Source organism: Heteronotia binoei, chromosome 20 (genome assembly GCF_032191835.1).
Source record: "Heteronotia binoei isolate CCM8104 ecotype False Entrance Well chromosome 20, APGP_CSIRO_Hbin_v1, whole genome shotgun sequence".
NCBI lineage: Eukaryota > Metazoa > Chordata > Lepidosauria > Squamata > Gekkonidae > Heteronotia > Heteronotia binoei.
In genome coordinates this window covers 12,159,935-12,178,813 of record NC_083242.1, presented here as the reverse complement: position 1 = coordinate 12,178,813, position 18,879 = coordinate 12,159,935, and the positions used below count along the sequence as shown (strand labels likewise).

Genomic DNA, 18,879 nt, shown 5'->3' with positions numbered 1-18,879 from the left:
CTTAACCCCAGGCCCAAGGTGAAAATCCTTGTGCTGTGGCGGCTGCCGCCGCCACCGCCACCAAAGCAATATTTTTAAAAATCTGTAGGGCCACTCTGGCTTGGATAAGCCCAGGCTAGCCTGATCTCCTCAGATCTCAGAAGCTAAGCAGGGTCGACTTTGGCAAGTCCTTGGATGGGAGCCCTCCTTGGAATACCAGCAGTCGGGAAGGCAGGGACAGGCTCTATTCAGCCACCTCCCTGAATATCCTCCAGCCCCCAGCAGGGGTCAGTCACCAGAGGTCACCAGGACTTCCAGGTTCTTCTCTGGCAAGTGCTTGGATGGGAGCCCTCCTTGGAATACCAGCAGTCAGGAGAGCAAGGACAGGCTCTCTTCAGCCTGAATATCCTCCAGGCCCCCAGTAGGGGTCAATCACTACAGGTCACCATGCCTTCCAGGTGCACACATACACTCACAAACATATGCACATAAAAATATAAAAATACTTTTAACAAAATGTTTTTAAGAAATCTGTAGGGTCCATCAAAACTCCAGCGGCCTATCAGAAGTTGTTTAAAAGCCCCATCCGGCCCCACTCACCTTCTAGAAACATTTAGTGGGTGCCAGGACTTTTTTGTAGCAGGAACTGCTTTGCATATTTGTCCACACACCCCTGTTGTAGCCAATGCTCCTGAAGTTTACAGTAGGCCCTGCAAGGAGAGCCCTGTCAGCTCTTGGGAGGATTGGCTACATAATAGGGGTGTGGCCTAATATGCAAAGGAGTCCCTGCTACAAAAAGCCCTGATATTAGGCCACACACCCCTGATGTAGCCAATCCTCTTAAGAGTTTACAGGGCTCTTCTTGCAGGGCCTACTGTAAACTCCAGGAGGACTGGCTCCATCAGGGGGTGTGGCCTAATATGCAAAGGAGCCCCTGCTACAAAAAGCCCTGATATTAGGCTACACACCCCTGATGTAGCCAATCCTTTTAAGAGCTTACAGGGCTCTTCTTACAGGGCCTACTGTAAACTCCAGGAGGCCTGGCTCCATCAGGGATGTGTGGCCTAATATGCAAAGGAGTTCCTGCTGGTGCAAAAAGCCCTGGTGGGTGTCAAGAAAGGTGATGTGGAGCCCACAGGTGTCATGTGGGGGACCCCTTTTCTATATGCTGGGGTCTTGGAACTGATTCATTCTGGGCACAGCGGAGCCGGTTGGAACACAGCAGCTCGAGGCAGTGCCACTCACCAGGCCATCGATCAGCCCCATCCCCAGGCCGATGGGCCCCTTTTCCAGCTCCACCACGAAGACATAGCAGAAGTCGTCCGTCGCCGAGCTGCGGCTGGAGGAGGCCGGCGTGGGGAAGTCGTACGGAGTCGGTGAAGAGCCTGGGGAAGAAAGGGAGAAGACGAGTCCAGGAGCTTGTAGCCTGTGCTTGGAGCGTGGCCTCGGTTTCCTCTAGGGATGCCAGCCTCCAGGTGGGAACTGGGGATCCCCTGGAGTTATAACTCATCTCCAGAGATCAGTTTTAATCATTCATTGAGTAAAGTATTCAGCTTTGTTGGATGCCCCTGAGTCCTAGAATTTTGGGAGGAGGAGTTCTCAGTGTCCGTTCTCTCTACCCCAGGGTTTCCCAAACTCCCTCCACCCTCCTGCGGCCTGGTTCTCTCCCCATGGTCCGGGCAGAGGATGATCAGGGAGCACTACAGACACTGTGCGCCGGCCAGGAGCTTTCCCTGCCCTCTCGGATGTTTCCCAAGATCATAGAGGGATGAGGGAGGGCTTCTGGCCAGTGTGGAGTGTCTGTAGTGCTCTCTTGAGTGCTACAGGCGGCGGCTTGGGGGGCTGGGACTGGAGTGCAGTGCAGCATGCAGTGCCGAAAATAAAGAGAGGAGGGGGCAGTTGGGCCACCCCTGGTGACCTGGTATTGAGGCTTCTGTGGCCTGGTACCAGGTCGTGAGCCTGCAAATGGGAAACACTGCTCTACCCTGTGGCATAATCTTGTAAACCTCTCTCATGCCCTCCTGTTAATCATCTCTTTTCAGGTCCTAGTCAGCCTTTTGGTGTAGTGGTTGTGCCAGTCTGGTGTAGTGGTTAAGTGCACGGACTCTTCTCTGGGAGAACCAGGTTTGATTCCCCACTCCTCCACTTGCACCTGCTGAGATGGCCTTGGGTCAGCCAGAGCTCTCGCAAGAGTTGTCCTTGAAAGGGCAGCCGCTGTAAAAGCACTCTTAGCCCCACCTACCTCACAGGGTGTTTGTTGTGGGGGGGGAAGGTAGAGGAGATTGTGACTGCTCTGAGACTCTGAGATTCAGAGTATAGGGCGGGATATAAATCCAAAATCTTCTTCTTTCCCTGCAGAGAACATGCTCCAACCCCTCAACCATCTCAGCTGCCCTCCCGTGCTCTTTCTCCGGCTTACGCCCTTTTGGACAGGCATGATAGATGATTCCCACATTACTCTGGGTGCATCAACTGGCCTTCAGCATTCCAAACATGTTCAGTGCATGGTCCTGCCACCAAACTTGTAAACTGAGAAACCTGGCTGGCTCAATGGCAAACCTTCTTGTGTTTTCAAGACTGCCTGAACTTCAAGTTCATGCTTGAAGACGGGAAGAAAGGCTGCCTCGGCTAGCTGTGGCTTTGGTTACGGCTGCAGAAGCCCTCAAACTTCTCACGACCTAGACCCCCAAAAGAGAACAACCGACTTGGATCGTTTCAGCGGGGAGCTAAGAGGAGAGCATCCAAAGCCACAGAGCCCAGCCCTGCGCCGTGGCCGGATTCCTGCGGCTCCAGATGGACTTGGCAAGGGCCTCTGCCCAGCTGCTTCCACCTCCGAGGACAAAAATTGCAACACTTTGCGTTTCTCAGCCTTGAAGGCCTGGAGAGCTTTTGGCAAGCCACGTCGCCTCAGATTTTTTTTGCAGGGGCCGCCTTTTGGTTCAAAGGCAGGCATGCTCAGTCCCCAGATGTCCTGCAAGGAGCTACGGGCAAGCCAAGCCTCACCTCTCGCTTGGATGCTTTACATACAAGACTGGATTCTGAGCATGCAGGGGGATAAGGTGGAAGAGTGGGCCCTGCCGTTTCTCCTGGAAGGCTCCCTTTGAAAGAAAACTGCTCACAAGTAGAAAACATCACTGAACAAAAAAAATCAGTTCTCTTGTTCGCTAGTTTTCTGCGTGCCTGGAGTTTCTTCCCTCCCCCCACCCAAATCATTAGAAAGCATTCATCAATTATATTTTCCTACCTGCAGTCTGGATTAGTAAACCTTATTCCCCTCATCCAGCCCACTCCACCCTTAGTCTGTTGTTACGTGGGGCTGTGATGTCTAGAAAGAGCCAGTTTAGTGTAGTGGTGAAGTGTGCAGACTCTTATCTGGGAGAACCGGGTTTGATTCCCCACTCCTCCACTTGCACCTGCTGGAAGGGCCTTGGGTCAGCCATAGCTCTCGTAGGAGTTGTCCTTGAAAGGGCAGCTGCTGTGAGAGCTCTCTCAGCCCCACCTACTTCACAGGATGTCTGTTGTGGGGGGGTGGGGGAGATAAAAGGAGATTGTGACCACTCTGAGACTCAGAGTATAGGGCGGGATATAAATCCAATATCAACATCATCTTCTTATATGGTTTTATTGAATTGTTTCTTTTTATTGCCAACTGGAAGCCCCTCGTTGACTTTCTGCATGCAAATTAAAAAAAAAACAACAACCCCGAATTGATCTGTGAATTTGAGGGCTAAAGAGAACTTTAAATTTTAGAAAAATAGGATGATTGGGTATGAGTATGTGATCATGCATTTACTGTAATCTGAGCTTTTCTTTTGTAGAAGGGACACATTTGCATATTAGGCCACACCCCCATTGTTTTGCACAGAGCTTTTTTTTTTCAGAAAAAGTCCAGCAGGAACCTATTTGCATATTAGGCCACACCCCTGACACCAAGCCAGCCAGAACGGTGTTCCTGCTCGAAAAAACCCAGACTGTAATTTTAACTATAGGTGAGTATATTTGGGTTTGTCGCCGATTTTTTTTTAAATTTTTAAAGAGACGTTTCTCAATTTGTTTCTATTATTCACTGTTCCCCCCTTTTTCTTTTCCCCCCTTTTAAACACTTAAACCCTCCCTGCTTTAAGAAGTCTGTGTGCAGTGCACGGGCCTCATGCCGTTAGGGGAAGGGGGTTTCCTCTCCTCTCTCTCTTCTACCCTAGGATGACATTTGAGTCTAGAGGCGCCTTTAAGAAGAAGAGTTAGCTTTATACCCCACTCTTCCCTCAGAGCAGCTTACAATCTCCTTCCCTTCCTCTCCCCACAACGGACACCCTGTGAGGCAGGTGGAGCTGAGAGAGTTCCGAGAACTGGGACTGACCCAAAGTCACCCAGCTGGCGGCACGTGGAGGAGTGGGGAGTCAAACTTGGTTCTCCAGATTACAGCCCGCTGCTCTTAACCACTACACCAAAGTTTAATTCCTGGTATAAGAACCAGGTATTCAAAAGATTATACCAGGAATAAAACTTTGTTGGGCCGCTGGACTCCAACTTTGTTCCGCTGCTTCAGAGCAACGCAGCTGCCCACCTGAATCTACCCTGGGATGATTAGCTGCGAGGTGGAACAGAAAAGGGAGGGAGGTTGATCCAAAGGGGCAGAAACTTGCTTCAAACCCCTTCAACCTAAATATTCGACCATGCAGCGAAGATGATGATGTTGGCTTTAAATCCCACCCTCCTCTCTGAATCTGAGTCTCAGAGCAGTCGCAATCTCCTTGACCTTCCTCCCCCCCACCCTGTGAGGGTAGGTGGGGCTGAGAGAGCTCTCCCAGAAGCTGCCGTTCCAAGGACAGCTCTGCGAGAGCAATGGCTGACCCAAAGCCACTCCAGCAGCTGCAAGTGGAGGAGTGGGGAATCAAACCCCATTCTCCCAGATAAGAGTCTGCACACTTAACCACTACCCCAAACTGGCTCTCAAGCCCTTAAGGTAGATCCAAAAACCCCCAAGGATCCAGCTCACCTTCTGGGCTTATGGTTTTGCTGCCGCTGAGCCCATTCCTTCGAGGATCCGCGCCGGGTTTCCCAGGGATGCCCTCAGGAGTCAAGTTGAGGTTGACGGGGTCAACGGTCAGGGGCGTGTTGGGCGGGGTCAGCAAGCAAGAAAGGTCGGCTGTGATCACGACGGGATTGGAGCTGCTGGTCTTCCCCGGCTGGGCCTGGAGGTGCACCTGTTGGAGGCTCTCCAGGAGCTGCGTCTCGCAGAGGTCATGATCCTGGGCAGATCCATTTGTGCCCGTGACCACGAGGGGACTCCCTTCCGCTCTTGGCTCGGCGCAACTCGTGGGCCGCCTGCGGTTCGCCCGGCCGAGGGAGTTTCCCACCGGGGGAGTCTCTGAAGCCACGCGGGGAGTGGTTTGGCAGCTGACAGCTTCTGTCTGCAAGGGGGAGACACAAAGACAAGAAGTGGGGGCACGTTTTGTTTTCGGGGGTAGTTTTATCACTTGCAGTGGGAAAGGCCGGTTTCTGCAACCACGCTGATCACACCGTTCCCCCACCGCACACACAAACACACGTGCCTCAGCTGTGGAATGACCTCCCCGAGAACATCAGGGCCCTGCAGGACCTGCCACAGTTCCGCAGGGCCTGTTAAGACCGAACTATTCAAACTCGCCTTTAACGGTTAGGGGGAGGCGGCTATTACCTTCAGCATCGACCATCTCCCTGAACTAATATAATGGAAATCAGAAGCTTGCCGTCTTGGATTTTTAATAGGTATGGAAATGTTTTTATATATATTTAATTTTAATATGTTTGTAAATTGCCAGTGTTTTTAAACCGTTGTTAGCCACCCTGAGCCTGTCGGGGGAAGGGCGGGATATAAATCTGATGAATCTATCAATAAATAATAAAGGGTCCATCTGAATCCCAGACCAAAAAACTTCCCACTAATTTGGAGAGCTGGAGAGAACTTCAGGAGCCTCATGGCTGCCAAAAAGAAGAGGGCTGCTTCTAGAGCAAAATTAGAGTCCAGTGGCACCTTTAAGACCAACTACGTTTTACTCAAGGTATGAACTTTCGTGTGCAGGCACATAAGAACATAAAAGAAGCCATGTTGGATCAGGCCAATGGCCCATCCAGTCCAACACTCTGAGTCACAGAAGAACATAAGGGAAGCCATGTTGGATCAGGCCAATGGCACATCCAGTCTAACACTCTGAGTCACAGAAGAACATAAGGGAAGCCATGTTGGATCAGGCCAATGGCACATCCAGTCTAACACTCTGAGTCACAGAAGAACATAAGGGAAGCCATGTTGGATCAGGCCAATGGCACATCCAGTCTAACACTCTGAGTCACAGAAGAACATAAGAGAAGCCATGTTGGATCAGGCCAATGGCACATCCAGTCTAACACTCTGAGTCACAGAAGAACATAAGGGAAGCCATGTTGGATCAGGCCAATGGCACATCCATTCCAACACTCTGTGTCACATAAGAACATAAGAGAAGCAATGTTGGATCAGGCCAATGGCCCATTCAGTCCAACACTCTGTGTCACATAAGAACATAAGAGAAGCCATGTTGGATCAGGCCAATGGCCCATCCAGTCCAACACTCTGTGTCACACAGTGGCCAAAAAACCCAGGTGCCATCAGGAGATCCATCAGTGGGGCCAGGACACTAGAAGCCCTCCCACTTTGCCCCCACCCCCCAGGCACCCATAATACAGAGCATCACTACCCCAGACAGAGTTTCATCAATACACTGTGGCTAATAGTCACTGATGGACCATATGTTTATCTGCTCCATATGTTTATCCAGTCCCCCCTTCATTCCACATGTTAATCACCCTTTGGGTGAAGAAGTCCTTCCTTTTATCTGTTCTAACCCGACCGCTCAGCAATTTCATTGAATGTCCACGAGTTCTCGGATTGTGAGAAAGGGAGGAAAGTGCTTCTTTCTCTACCTTCTCGGATGTTAAAACAATTTTATTTGGTAACATATGGTAACAAATTATATTTCTTGCATCATTAATAACTTCTTTTATCAATCCCATATATTACTTTCTACCCACCCCTCCCCCCGTTACTTGACCCCCGCCAGTGTTATTTACTTAAAGTACTAATATTTAAAGGTACCCTTAACTAATAAAAACAAAAATTAATATACTTTTTTCTAAGACTTAATATCAAAAATTGTCCAGTGTCCTTTTAGTTTTCACTCTTTTTCTACATATCTTCTGAACTTTTTCCACTCCATCTTAAAAACTTCTAAATCATAGTCTCTTAAAATTCTTGTTAATTTGTCCGTTTCACTCCATGTCATAACTTTTACAATCCAATCCCATTTCTCTGGTATTTTTTATTGCTTCCACAACTGCGCATATAATGCCCTAGCAGCTGAAAGCAAGTACCAAATTATAGTTCTATCTTCTTTTGGAAATTTTTCCATTTGTAATCCCAACAGAAAAGTCTCTGCAACTTTCCTAAATTCATATCCCAAGATCCTAGAAATTTCTTGTTGAATCATCTGCCAATGCTTTTTTGCTCTTTCACAAGTCCACCACATGTAGTAGAAAGAACCTTCATGTTTTTTACATTTCCAACATCTGTCTGGCATCTTATTATTCATCTTTGCCAATTTCTTAGGAGTCATATACCATCTATACATCATTTTAAAACAGTTCTCTTTAATACTATGACACGTCGAAAGCTTCATAGAGTTCTTCCACAAATATTCCCAAGTTTCCATCTGTATTTCTTTATTTACATTAATTGCCCACTTAATCATTTGAGATTTCACTACTTCATCTTCCGTAGACCATTTTAAAAGTAATTTATATAATTTTGAAATTAATTTTTCGTTGTCTCCAAGAACTTTTTCCATTTCTGTTTGCTCTTTTCTTATTCCTTCAGTTTTAATGTCATTCTCCACCAAGCTCTTTATTTGTTGCATTTGAAACCAATCATATTTATTACTCAGCTCTTCAGCAGTTTTCAATTCTATTTTGCCACTTTGTATTTTTAATAGTTGATTATATGACAACCACTTTTCTTCACCCGTCTCAGCTGTTATGTTTATCACTTCGGCTGGCACTATCCATAACAGTTTTCTCTCATCTCCATATTTCTTATATTTCATCCATGTATTTAGCAAGCTGTTTCTTATATAATGGTGAGAGAAAAAGCCATCTATCTTTTTTTCCCATAATACATATAAGCGTGCCAGCCAAATTTATTTCCATGACCTTCCAACGCTAAGAGTTTTTTGTTTAACAACATTATCCATTCTTTTATCCATACTAAGCAAGCTGCTTCATGATATACCATATTTTTCACACCATAAGGCGCTCTGGACGATAGGACGCACCTTCCTCCTGGGGGGCGATCCGCTGCCTCTGCCTCCGATCCGGCGCTTCCCCCGCTCCTCCCTGCCTAGCTCCATCTTTTTTCTGCAAGTGCTGGGATCGCTCCACGTGGCCCCACCGCAAACCCAGCGCTTCGCGAGCGCCGGCTGTGGAGAGGGCAGCATGCTTCCTCCTTGCCTGTGTGCCTGGCTTCTGCTGTGATGCTTAAAGCAAGCGCTGGGATCGGAGGGCGGAGGGAGCGATGCCAGCACTTGCTTTAAGCATCAGAGATGGAGCCAGGCACACAGGCAAGGAGGAAGCACGCTGCCCCCTCCACAGCCGGCGCTCGCGAAGCACTGGGTTTGCGGTGGGGCCACGTGGAGCGATCCCAGCGCTTGCTGGAAGAAGATGGAGCCAGGCAGGGAGGCGTGGGGGAAGCGCCGGATTGGAGGCAGAGGCAGCGGATCGCCCCCCCCCCCCCCGAGGAAGGTACGTACCGGTACCTTTGCTCCATAAGACGCACACACTTTTCCCCCCACTTTTGGGGGGGGGGGAGTGCGTCTTATGGTGCGAAAAATACGGTAATTTTAAGTCTGGTAATTGAAATTTGCCTCTCTCTTTTGCATCTGTTAAAATTTTCATTTTAATTCTTGGTTTCTTCCCCGCCCACACAAATTTTTCTTTGCCATCTATTAAATTGTTTACTGTCTTTCACAATCGGAATAGTTTGAAACAAATACATTATTCTTGGTAGAATATTCATTTTAATTGCGGCTATTCTACCCAACAGTGACAAATTAAGTTTATTCCCCTTTAACATATCTTCATCCATTTTACGCCATAGCTTCTCAGAATTATTTTTGAACAAATCAATATTCTTCATTGTTATCTCCACACCCAAATATTTTACCTTGGAAGTAACTTCACAGCCCGTTAGTCTCTGCAATTCTTGTTGCTTATTTATTTGCATATTTTTTACATAGAAGTTTTGATTTTTCTTTATTAATACAAAGTCCCGCCAACTCCCCATATTCTTGTATTTTGGCTAACAACAAAGGTGTGACTTGTATGGGGTTTTCATTTATAAACATTATATCATCTGCAAATGCTCTGTATTTGTAAGTAAATCCTTTTACTTTTAATCCTTCTATTTCTTTATCTTCTTGAATTTGCATCAGTAATATTTCAAGAGTCATTATAAACAACAGTGGGGAAAGTGGACAACCTTGTCTTGTACCTTTACTAATTGTCATGTCTTCTGTAAGATCAGCATTTATACATAACCTTGCACGTTGTTCAGTATATATTGCTTTTATCATTCTTATAAAGCTTTCTCCCAGCTCCATTTTCTCCATTACGGCAAACATAAAATCCCAATTTAAATTATCAAATGCTTTCTCTGCGTCCGCAAAGAATGATACTACTTCCTTTTCTGGATGTCTTTCATAATATTCTACAATATTTACAACAGTTCTGATATTGTCTCTTATTTGCCTTCTCTATCCCATGCATAATCTTGTAAACATAATCACACTTCCTCAGATACATTGAAATGGAAGTTAACGGTTCACATATAAAGATGCTTCTGCTTAGGTGAACTGCAAATTAGCATACAGCTTAATGAAGATGTTTTGACATATGGAAAGGCCAAAGAACAATAACAAGCTAAGTATATACAGTCACTGGTTCACCATTTTGTTTGGATTTAATTAGCAGGAGGAAAACTGTAGTAATAAACATGTCAAAATAGGAGACATATGCGTAATGTTATCTTTCTTAATTGTGAAGAGTAATAAATTGAGACTCTTCTATTTTGACATATTTATTAGTACACTATGTTTCCCTTCCCTAATAAAATCCAAACAAATGGTAACCCAGTGACTATATAAACTTAGCTTGACATCGCAGTCTGGCCTCTGCATATGTAAAAACTTCTTCATTGAGTTGTATGCTAGTTTGCTGTTCACCTACGGAGAGGCATCTGTTTATATATGTGAACTGTTCACTTCCATTCCAATGAATCTGAGGAAGTGTTCCTACACACAAAAGCTCATACCTTGAATAAAACTTGGTTTCAAAGGTGCCACTGCAGCTGCCCACCTGGGTCTATCTGAAGAAGTGTGCCTGCACACGAAAGCTCATACCTCGAATTAAGCTTCATTGGTCTTAAAGGTGCCCCTGGACTCAAGCTTTGTTCTACTGCTCCAGACCAACACGGTTGCCCACCTAGGGCTGCTTCTAACCAGGGCTTGTTTTGTGGGAAAATAGGTGGTGATCATGAGCATAACTCATTAGCATATGCTGCGCCTTCCCCCCAGCCAAAAGCTACCCAATGCGAGAAAGGAGAGCCCTGGGCAAGCGAGGCCTGCTTGAGCTGGCTAGAGATCCAGCCAGCCCAAGCAGGCTTCACTCACCTGGGGCTCTCCTTGGCCACCCCCCCCCCAGTCAAAAGGCCAGTAAGTCACTTGCCGCCCAAAATCACATAAGAAGTGGAGAAAGGGTGGCATGGATTTCTCTAGGGGTTAATGAGGGCTGCTGGGGGCGTGCAAAGCCCCTGGTGGCTGGCTGGCTGCCCGCTCTCCTAATCCAGGGATTGTTATGCAGCTACACCTACTATTCAATCGACGAGGTAGGTGGGAAGGAGGAGGGGGAACCCTCAGAAAGGTTCAGGAGCTGTGCTCCTATGAGCTCCTGCTGAATCTGAGGCCTGCTTCTATTCTGCAACCCCCTAGGCAGGAAGATGCCTGGGTTGAGTAAATTATTTACCCAACATAGGCATCTTCCTGCCAAGGGGGGTTGCAGAATGGTTAAAAGCCCCTTGCATCAAGGAACTCAGGGTGATGTGTGAGGTTTTAATACGGGGTCCCCATGGGCTTCATGGTACCAGTACTTTGCCTGGGCACCCCGCCAAGCTTTTTAGAAAGTCAGCGGGGCACATTGTAAGGTTGGGCTTGTTGTTCAGGTGAAGGGGGTTTTCCACTGGAGGATGGAGATTGGTAAACACTTGGGCTTTCTTTAGTCCAGGGTTGGCCAAACTGTGGCTCGAGAGCCACACGTGGCTCTTTCTCATGTATTGTGTGGCTCTCAAAGCCTCCAATGCCTGTTGGCTGGCTTGGAGAATGCATTTAAAGTTAAAGTTGCTTTCTTTCCACCTCTCCCACCATCCCCATTTATCTTCCTTCCTTCCTTCCTTCCTTCCTTTCTTCCTTCCTTCCTTCCTTCCTTCCTTCCTTCCTTCCTTCCTTCCTTCCTTCCTTCCTTCCTTCCTTCCTTCCTCCCTCCCTCCCTCCCCCTCCTTCCTTCCTTCCTTGCAGCTCTCATACATCTGACATTTGTGTCTTGCAGCTCTTAAACATCTGACATTTATTGTATATGGTGCTTAGAATTAAGCAAGAATTAAGCAAGTTCGGCCACCCCTGCTTTAGCCACTGTGTGGTCCCATTCCCCCTTCTTCCCATGAGGTGTGAGCAGAGAAGTGGTCCACTTGACTCTGCCACTGGTGATGCTCAGCACCCTCCTCTCAAAATTCTGAAGGGGTCTACAGGCTCAAAAACTTGGGGGACCCCCCCCGCCTTAACACACTTCATTCTCATTGCCAAGGGGAGGAGGGCTAGGTGGAGAGGGAACACATAACCCATCTTCCAGGGCACATCACCGGCTTCGTGAACAAGCGGGGATGTGAACCCGGCACTCCATGACTCGACCCAGCTGCTCACGATGCCGACTCGACCGCTGCGTCCACATCTCCCCTCCGCTCTTGATCTCAGCCACACTAAGAAGCTTGTCGGGGCCTCGCCTTCCCGACCACTTGCTTTCAGGTTATGGGATTAGCGCTGGGCTAATCCTTGACGCTGACCTTCTGTCTTCTCTGCCGGAGGTTTTTAAACAGGCACCCCAAAGGGAAAGGAAAGGGGCAAAGAAGCTCCAAATGGGGTCTCCTGCTGCTGCCCAGCAAGGGGGCAAGCAAACAGCTGTACCTCTCGAGCTCTCGGCAACGCGGATTAGATAAAGCTGCTTCACCTTTCAGTAGCGCCTATAACAGGGGTGGCCAAACTTGCTTAATGCAAGAGCCACGTAGGATAAACATCAGATGTTTTAGACATGAACATTAGACATTTAACAGCTGCAAGACGAAGGAAGGAAGGAAGGAAGGAAGGAAGGAAGGAAGGAAGGAAGGAAGGAAGGAAGGAAGGAAGGAAGGAAGGAAGGAAGGAAGGAAGGAAGGAAGGGAGGGAGGGAGGGAGGGAGGGAGGGGGAGGTAGAAGGAAAGCAACTTCAATTTTAAATGTTATCCAAGTTGCTTGGCTGGCTTGGCGAAGTGATTTAAAGAGACAAATGCCTTCTCCAAGCCACCCAACAGGGCAGTGGGGGCTTGGAGAGCCACACAATATGTGTGAAAGAGCCACATGTGGCTCCCAAGCCAGTTTGGCCTCCCCTGGCCTATAACTTCTCCAGGAGTGTCACAAGGACACTCCGTGCTGAAAGGTGCATATGTGCCCAGTGTTCCTTCTAAGCTGTGGAGTCCTGTGAGCAAAAATTCTACATTGTGAGCTACTGGCAATAAAAGTTGTGAGCTACTACATACATTAGTGTGCTCTGGGGCCATTTTTCCAGAGCTGAGACAACAATGCGTGAGCCGGAGGCTAAAAATCTGTGAGCTAGCTCACGCTAACTCAGCTTAGAGGGAACACTAGTGCCGGGTATACATGATGCTTTAAATAACACCACCATCCAATTCCACACCAAAGCAATTCACATTCTGCAACAGGAATCCTCAGATTCTGCAACCTGGTGGGATCAGGCCGAGCAACCAAATATGCACCGTGGTTCAGGTTCCGCTACCTGGTGGGAGACTCAGGAGGCCTTTTCCCATTTGATTCTATAATTCCATCTCCACGTTCTGAGGTTTCAAGCTGGCATTGCCTCAATTGGGGTGGCCAAACTGCAGCTCGGGAGCTACATGTGGCTCTTTTGACACATATTGTGCAGCTCTTCGAAGCCCCCCACTGTCCCGTTGCCCGGCTTGGAGAAGGCATTTCTCTCTTTAAATCACTTCAGAACATAAGGGAAGCCATGCTGGATCAGGCCAATGGCCCATCCAGTCCAACACTCTGTGTCACACAGTGGCCAAAAACCCCCAAGTGTCATCACGAAGTCCACCAGGACACTAGAAGTCCTCCCACTGTGCCTCCCCACACAAGCAGAAGAATACAGAGCATCACTGCCCCAGACAGAGAGTTCCATCGATAAGCTGTAAGCAGCTTGGAGAATGGATTTAAAGTTGCTTTCTTTACACCTCTCCCCCCTACCCATCTATTTTCCTTCCTTCCAGCTCTCAAACATCTGATATTCCAGGGGTGACCAATGGTAGCTCTCCAGATGTTTTTTGCCTACAACTCCCATCAGCCCCAGCCATTGGCCCTGCTGGCTGGGGCTGATGGGAGCTGTAGGCAAAAAAACATCTGGAGATCTACCGTTGGCCACTCCTGTGATATTCATGTCTCGCGGCTCTCAGACATCTGAGATTTATTCTATGTGGCTCTTACGTTAAGCCACGTTTGGCCACCCCTGATATATTCTGTGGCTTACTGCATTTCTGGGGCATATGCCCCACAAAGCCGTGTGCCAATGCACCAACCCTGTGTCTGCATCCCCACCTTCGCATCCTTCAGTGTTGAGCGGAGGAATCGGCGCCCTGGGAAATCCTCCAGCGTAAAAGATAAAATACATACTAATTGCACTGTCTGCACGCCAAAGGACAAGGAAAGAACACAGCAAAGTCAAAGGCTGTGAATGAAGCAGAGCGAAAGAATTGCCCGCCGCAGCTTCTTGGCTCGGCGGCAGCAGCGGGGCTTAGGAAACGGACGGCAAAGCGAGCATTCATCAGGAGAGGCCCAGCTTAATGAGATTGGAGTTGGCAGCTGGCAGCTGCACAGGCTGGTGGGGAACGCGCAGGGTCTAGAGCCAAACGCCGGCGGTGAACGAGAGGCTGGCTTCTCTGGGAAAGGTTCGCTCGAGGTTAGAGAGAGGCTGGCTTCCAGTCTTCCCAAAAGGCAGGCCTAACTGGCTACCTTGGGTAATGAGGTGGAGCCTCCATGTTTGGGGGAAGTCTACCTTGCAGAGTGTGGCGCTGAGGAGATCAGGGCTTTTTTTGTAGCAGGAGCTCCTTTGCATATTAGGCCACATACCCCTGCTGTAGCCAATCTTCCTGGAGCTTACAGGGCTCTTAATACAAGGCCGATTGTCAGCTCCAGGAGGAGTGGCTACATCAGGGGTGTGTGGCCTAATATGCAAAGGAGTTCCTGCTACAAACAAAGCCCTGCTGGGGATAAATGCTAAAGAAGGTGGTGGGAAGGGAAACAGAGTAGGGATGCCAGCCACTAGATGGGACCTGGGGCTCCCCTGGAATTACAGCTTATCTCTGGACAACAGTTGCCCCGGAGAAAAGTGATGCTTTAGAGCAGGGGAGGCCAAACTGCGGCTCGGGAGCCACATGTGGCTCTTTCATACACATTGTGTGGCTCTTGAAGCCCCCACCACATTGTTGGCTGGCTTGGAGAAGGCTTTTCTCTCCTTAAATCACTTCTCCAAACCAAGCCAGCTGGTGCCATTTAAAGTTAAAGTTGCTTTCTTTCAATCTCTCTCTCCCTCCCCATCTCTCTTCCTTCCTTCCTTCCTTCCTTCCTTCCTTCCTTCCTTCCTTCCTTCCTTCCTTCCTTCCTTCCTTCCTTCCTTCCTTCCTTCCTTCCTTCCCATCTGATGTTGGTGTCTGACATTTATTCTATGTGGCTCTTCAGTTAAGCAAGTTTAGCCACCCCTGCTTCAGAGGGTGGGTTTAGGACATTATACCCCACTGAGGTCCCGTCCTCCCCAGGCTCCATCCCCAAACCTCCAGGAGTTTCCCAACCGAGGACTAGCGAGTGAGAGTTACCTTGGGGGTTTCTGCTTCTGGGGTGTCGTTGGGGTGGGGGCTTTTACTGCGCAGGCTCCACAGGAAGTGGCGGATGTAGAGGAGATGGCGGTAGATGTTGTCGTCCAGGTGTTCCACCTCCAGGTCCACCTTGAACCCCCCGCTGGGCAACACGATCGGGGGGTGGTTGTCGAACGACTCCAGGATGTCATCTGTAAGAGACAAAGGGCTCTGATTTCATCTGTGGGCCCATCTCTGTCTCTCTGGGGTGTCTAATAGCTACATTTGAATCCAATAGCACTTACAACAACAACAACAACCTTTAATGGCATATCACAGACGGGCAAGAAAACAGCAATGATAATTCACTGGCGCTTATTAATACTTACTCTCCTCTTGGTGGCCAGATACAAAAATTTGGCCACCGTTTCCATAGTCACTGCGCAACAGTTAAGAGAGTAGGAATAGTGTCTTCCTCTCATCAGGTTGATTTTTTTGGGGGGGGGGTCTCTCAATAATGGCTCCAAAAACAAGGCTCGGAGATCGCAATAATAGGTACAATGCAAAAGAACAGGATCCAGGCTTTCTATTCTGTTAGCAATGCAAGTGCATAGTCTTTTCAACATATGGGATTTTACAGAACCTTCCAAACAATGCAGCTGAAGGTAGCGCATTAAAACAGGCTAGCATAAAGACTCTTCGATAATGTGGTCAGACAGAGGAACTATTCTGCTATAGACCCTTCGGGAGGAGACCCTACCCTCATCTGCCTGTGGCATGACTAGTCAGCTCTTGGTGTTCAATATCTTTGTTCTGGTGGTCTTTCCTAAGCCCAAACATCTGTAGTTCTCTACCTCTAGAAGATAGTTGCTGGGGCAGAGGTGGGCAAACTTCCTTAATGTAAGAGCCACATAGAAGAAAAGCCAGATGTTTGGGAGCTGCAGGACATGAACAAATATTACACACGTCTTTCTTAAAACTCGTAATACTTTCTTTGCACAGAGAGATAAAATACATAGGTATGCACTATACAACACGACTGTGCTGGAAGGAGACTTTTTAAAACAAAACAAAAGCTGGGAATAACAGCCCCCATAAGACCGCCATAGGGAAAGGTTAAGGAATTTTTTTTTTTTGCACCAGTGGGAAAAGGAAACACACATGTACCATATAAATCACTGATCACATTTTGCATCATTATGCATCTCTCTTCGCCTTGACATCAAGGTTAGTAAATTCAGTCCCTGTTACAACAGCTATGAAACTAAGGGGGAGCCCTGTACTGCCCTCTTTAATTCCATCCCTCCTTCCAGTGACTTCCTTGGCTCTTGTGCTCTCCTTCCCTGCTCTAGGTCTCTGGGTGACCTCTATGGTGGAGGAGAAGAGCTTGCAATCCTGCCTCTTTTCCCCTCCTTCCCTGCTTCACAAAGCAGTCGCCTAAATTTTGGTCAGCACTCAGAGGCTGACCGAGGTTCTGATGCTAAGCATGCTAGGCCTGCATTAAGTTCCTCCTTGACCTCCAGTAGCCACACAAAATGTGTGAAAGAACCGCAGTTTGGCCATCACTGTTCTAGGGCAGGGGTGTAAAACTCATTTGTTATGAGGGCCAGATCTGACATAAATGAGACCTTGTTGGGCTGGGCCATGCGTGTCCCTATTTAAGATTAGGTGGCAGAGATATAAACGTTATAAAAGACACAAACACAATTTTTTTTCCAAAAAACCCCCTTAAAACATGCTTAAAACATTAGTACTCATTGGTCTTAAAGGTGCTTCCTTTGTATTTCTCCCATGGGATCCAGGCATCTCCACTAAATCCCCGGCATCTCCACTAAAAAAGGGCCCAGGCAAACAGGTGTGAAAAACCTCAGCTTGAGACCCTGGAGAGCCGCTGTCAGTCTGAGTGGACAATACTGACTTTGATGGACCGAGGGTCTGATTCAGTAGAAGGCAGCTTCATATGTTCAAACTGGGCAAAAGAAGCTCTGGCTCTTTCCTTCCTTGCCCAGGGGACTGGGGGTGGGGGACGAGCCTCAGCCAACAGAAGGAAGAGAGGCTTGGCTCAGCAGCTCTTCTGTGCAAATGAGAGAGCCTGGAAAAACAAGCTCTGCCTGCCTCCCTTCCTCCCTCAGCTAATGGAGAAAACAGAGGCTTTGCTCTGTAGCTCCTGTGTGATTGAGGGAGCCTTGCTAAGCAAGCTGTGACGCAGAAGGAAGCAAGAGAGAGGGAGAAGGAAGCAGATGACAGCCAGTTGCTTGGGGGACTGATAGGTGCCCTCTGGGGGGGGCCTGATTTGGCCCCCAGACCACATGTATGACACCCCTGTTCTAGGGTATATCCTAGGGTGGAACTATGCAAATGAAGAGGTGGAGTTATGCAGATGAGCTGGCTCAGGATGGAATGATTTGCATTCAGTTCTAAGCAGGGAATGTACCCTCTGGGGATTGGCAGAGAATAGAGTTTAACGTTACCCCACCAACCATTCAACCTTCAATGAACCCATTTATCCCATGTAAAACAATGGCTGTCATTCACACCTGCGGAAGAAAGTAATGCACGTTGGGTGTTTCCCGGCACGGCATATATCAATCTCCATGTTTTGCGCCCAACAGACTATCTTGGGGGATTCTTTGACACAAAATTACTCCTAGGCGATGCTTATTTTAAAAAAAGGTTGCCGTTGCTCATGGAAAACGCCGTTTCAACAACAGCGCTATTTTTATTTATCTATTTACTTTCCGTTTATATCCCGCCCATTCCAAACGGACTCAAACGGATTGCTATTTCAGCAATCTCGCGTTTCGCTCACCTGCTGCCTAAAACGGCTCCCCGGAGAACCGTTGACTTTGATACTTAGAGACGGTTAATGCAGAAACCATTAACGCGGGAGGCTGCAGCTATTATAACTTCCCTCGATGCCGGTATGGAATTTAATAAATCCCCCACTTTGCACCTCAATGTCCCCCCAGACACCTGACATCAATCAAAACTGTGCTAGGAAGGAAGCGATCGAGGGGATGGAGGCGGCAAGACCCCTAAAGGGCTACTGCTACTCTGCTGTATGCCGCCCATCTTTTAGCCACCACTGAAAGAAAAGGCAGGGTAAAAATATTTCAATGAAGACACGCACTTCACTCATTGGAGCAGGGTCATATGAAGCTGCCTTCTACTGAATCAGGCCCTCGGTCCATCAAGTCAGTGTTGTCTACTCAGACTGGCAGCGGCTCTTCAGGGTCTCAAGCTGAGGTTTCTCACACCTACTTGGGAGAGCCAGTTTGGTGTAGTGGTTAAGTGTGCGGACTCTTATCTGGGAGAACCGGGTTTGATTCCCCACTCCTCCACTTGCACCTGCTAGCATGGCCTTGGGTCAGCCATAGCTTTGACAGAGGTTGTCCTTGAAAGGGCAGCTGCTGTGAGAGCCCTCTCCAGCCCCACCCACCTCACAGGGTGTCTGTTGTGGGGGAGGAAGGTAAAGGAGATTGTGAGCCGCTCTGAGACTCTTCGGAGTGGAGGGTGGGATATAAATCCAATATCTTCATCATCATCTTCTTCTTCTTCTTGCCTGGACCCTTTTTAGTTGGAGGTGCCGAAGATTGAACCTGGGACCTTCCGTTTACCAAGCAGATGCTCTACCAGTGAGCCACCGTCCCTCCCCAAATTTGGCAAGC

General features: G+C 48.2%; 1 protein-coding gene across 1 annotated transcript in view; it reads right to left on the bottom strand.

Annotated features, from left to right (window-relative positions):
* RADIL (Rap associating with DIL domain) overlaps window positions 1–18,879 on the bottom strand; it is an 86,365-nt gene that overhangs the window by 2,098 nt on the left and 65,388 nt on the right. The window contains exons 10-12 of the mRNA XM_060260871.1: window positions 15,233–15,423; window positions 4,976–5,390; window positions 1,225–1,364 (exon numbers count right to left, since the gene is read on the bottom strand). Of these exons, the coding sequence (XP_060116854.1) occupies window positions 1,225–1,364; window positions 4,976–5,390; window positions 15,233–15,423 (746 nt within the window). The remainder of the gene's footprint in view (window positions 1–1,224; window positions 1,365–4,975; window positions 5,391–15,232; window positions 15,424–18,879) is intronic.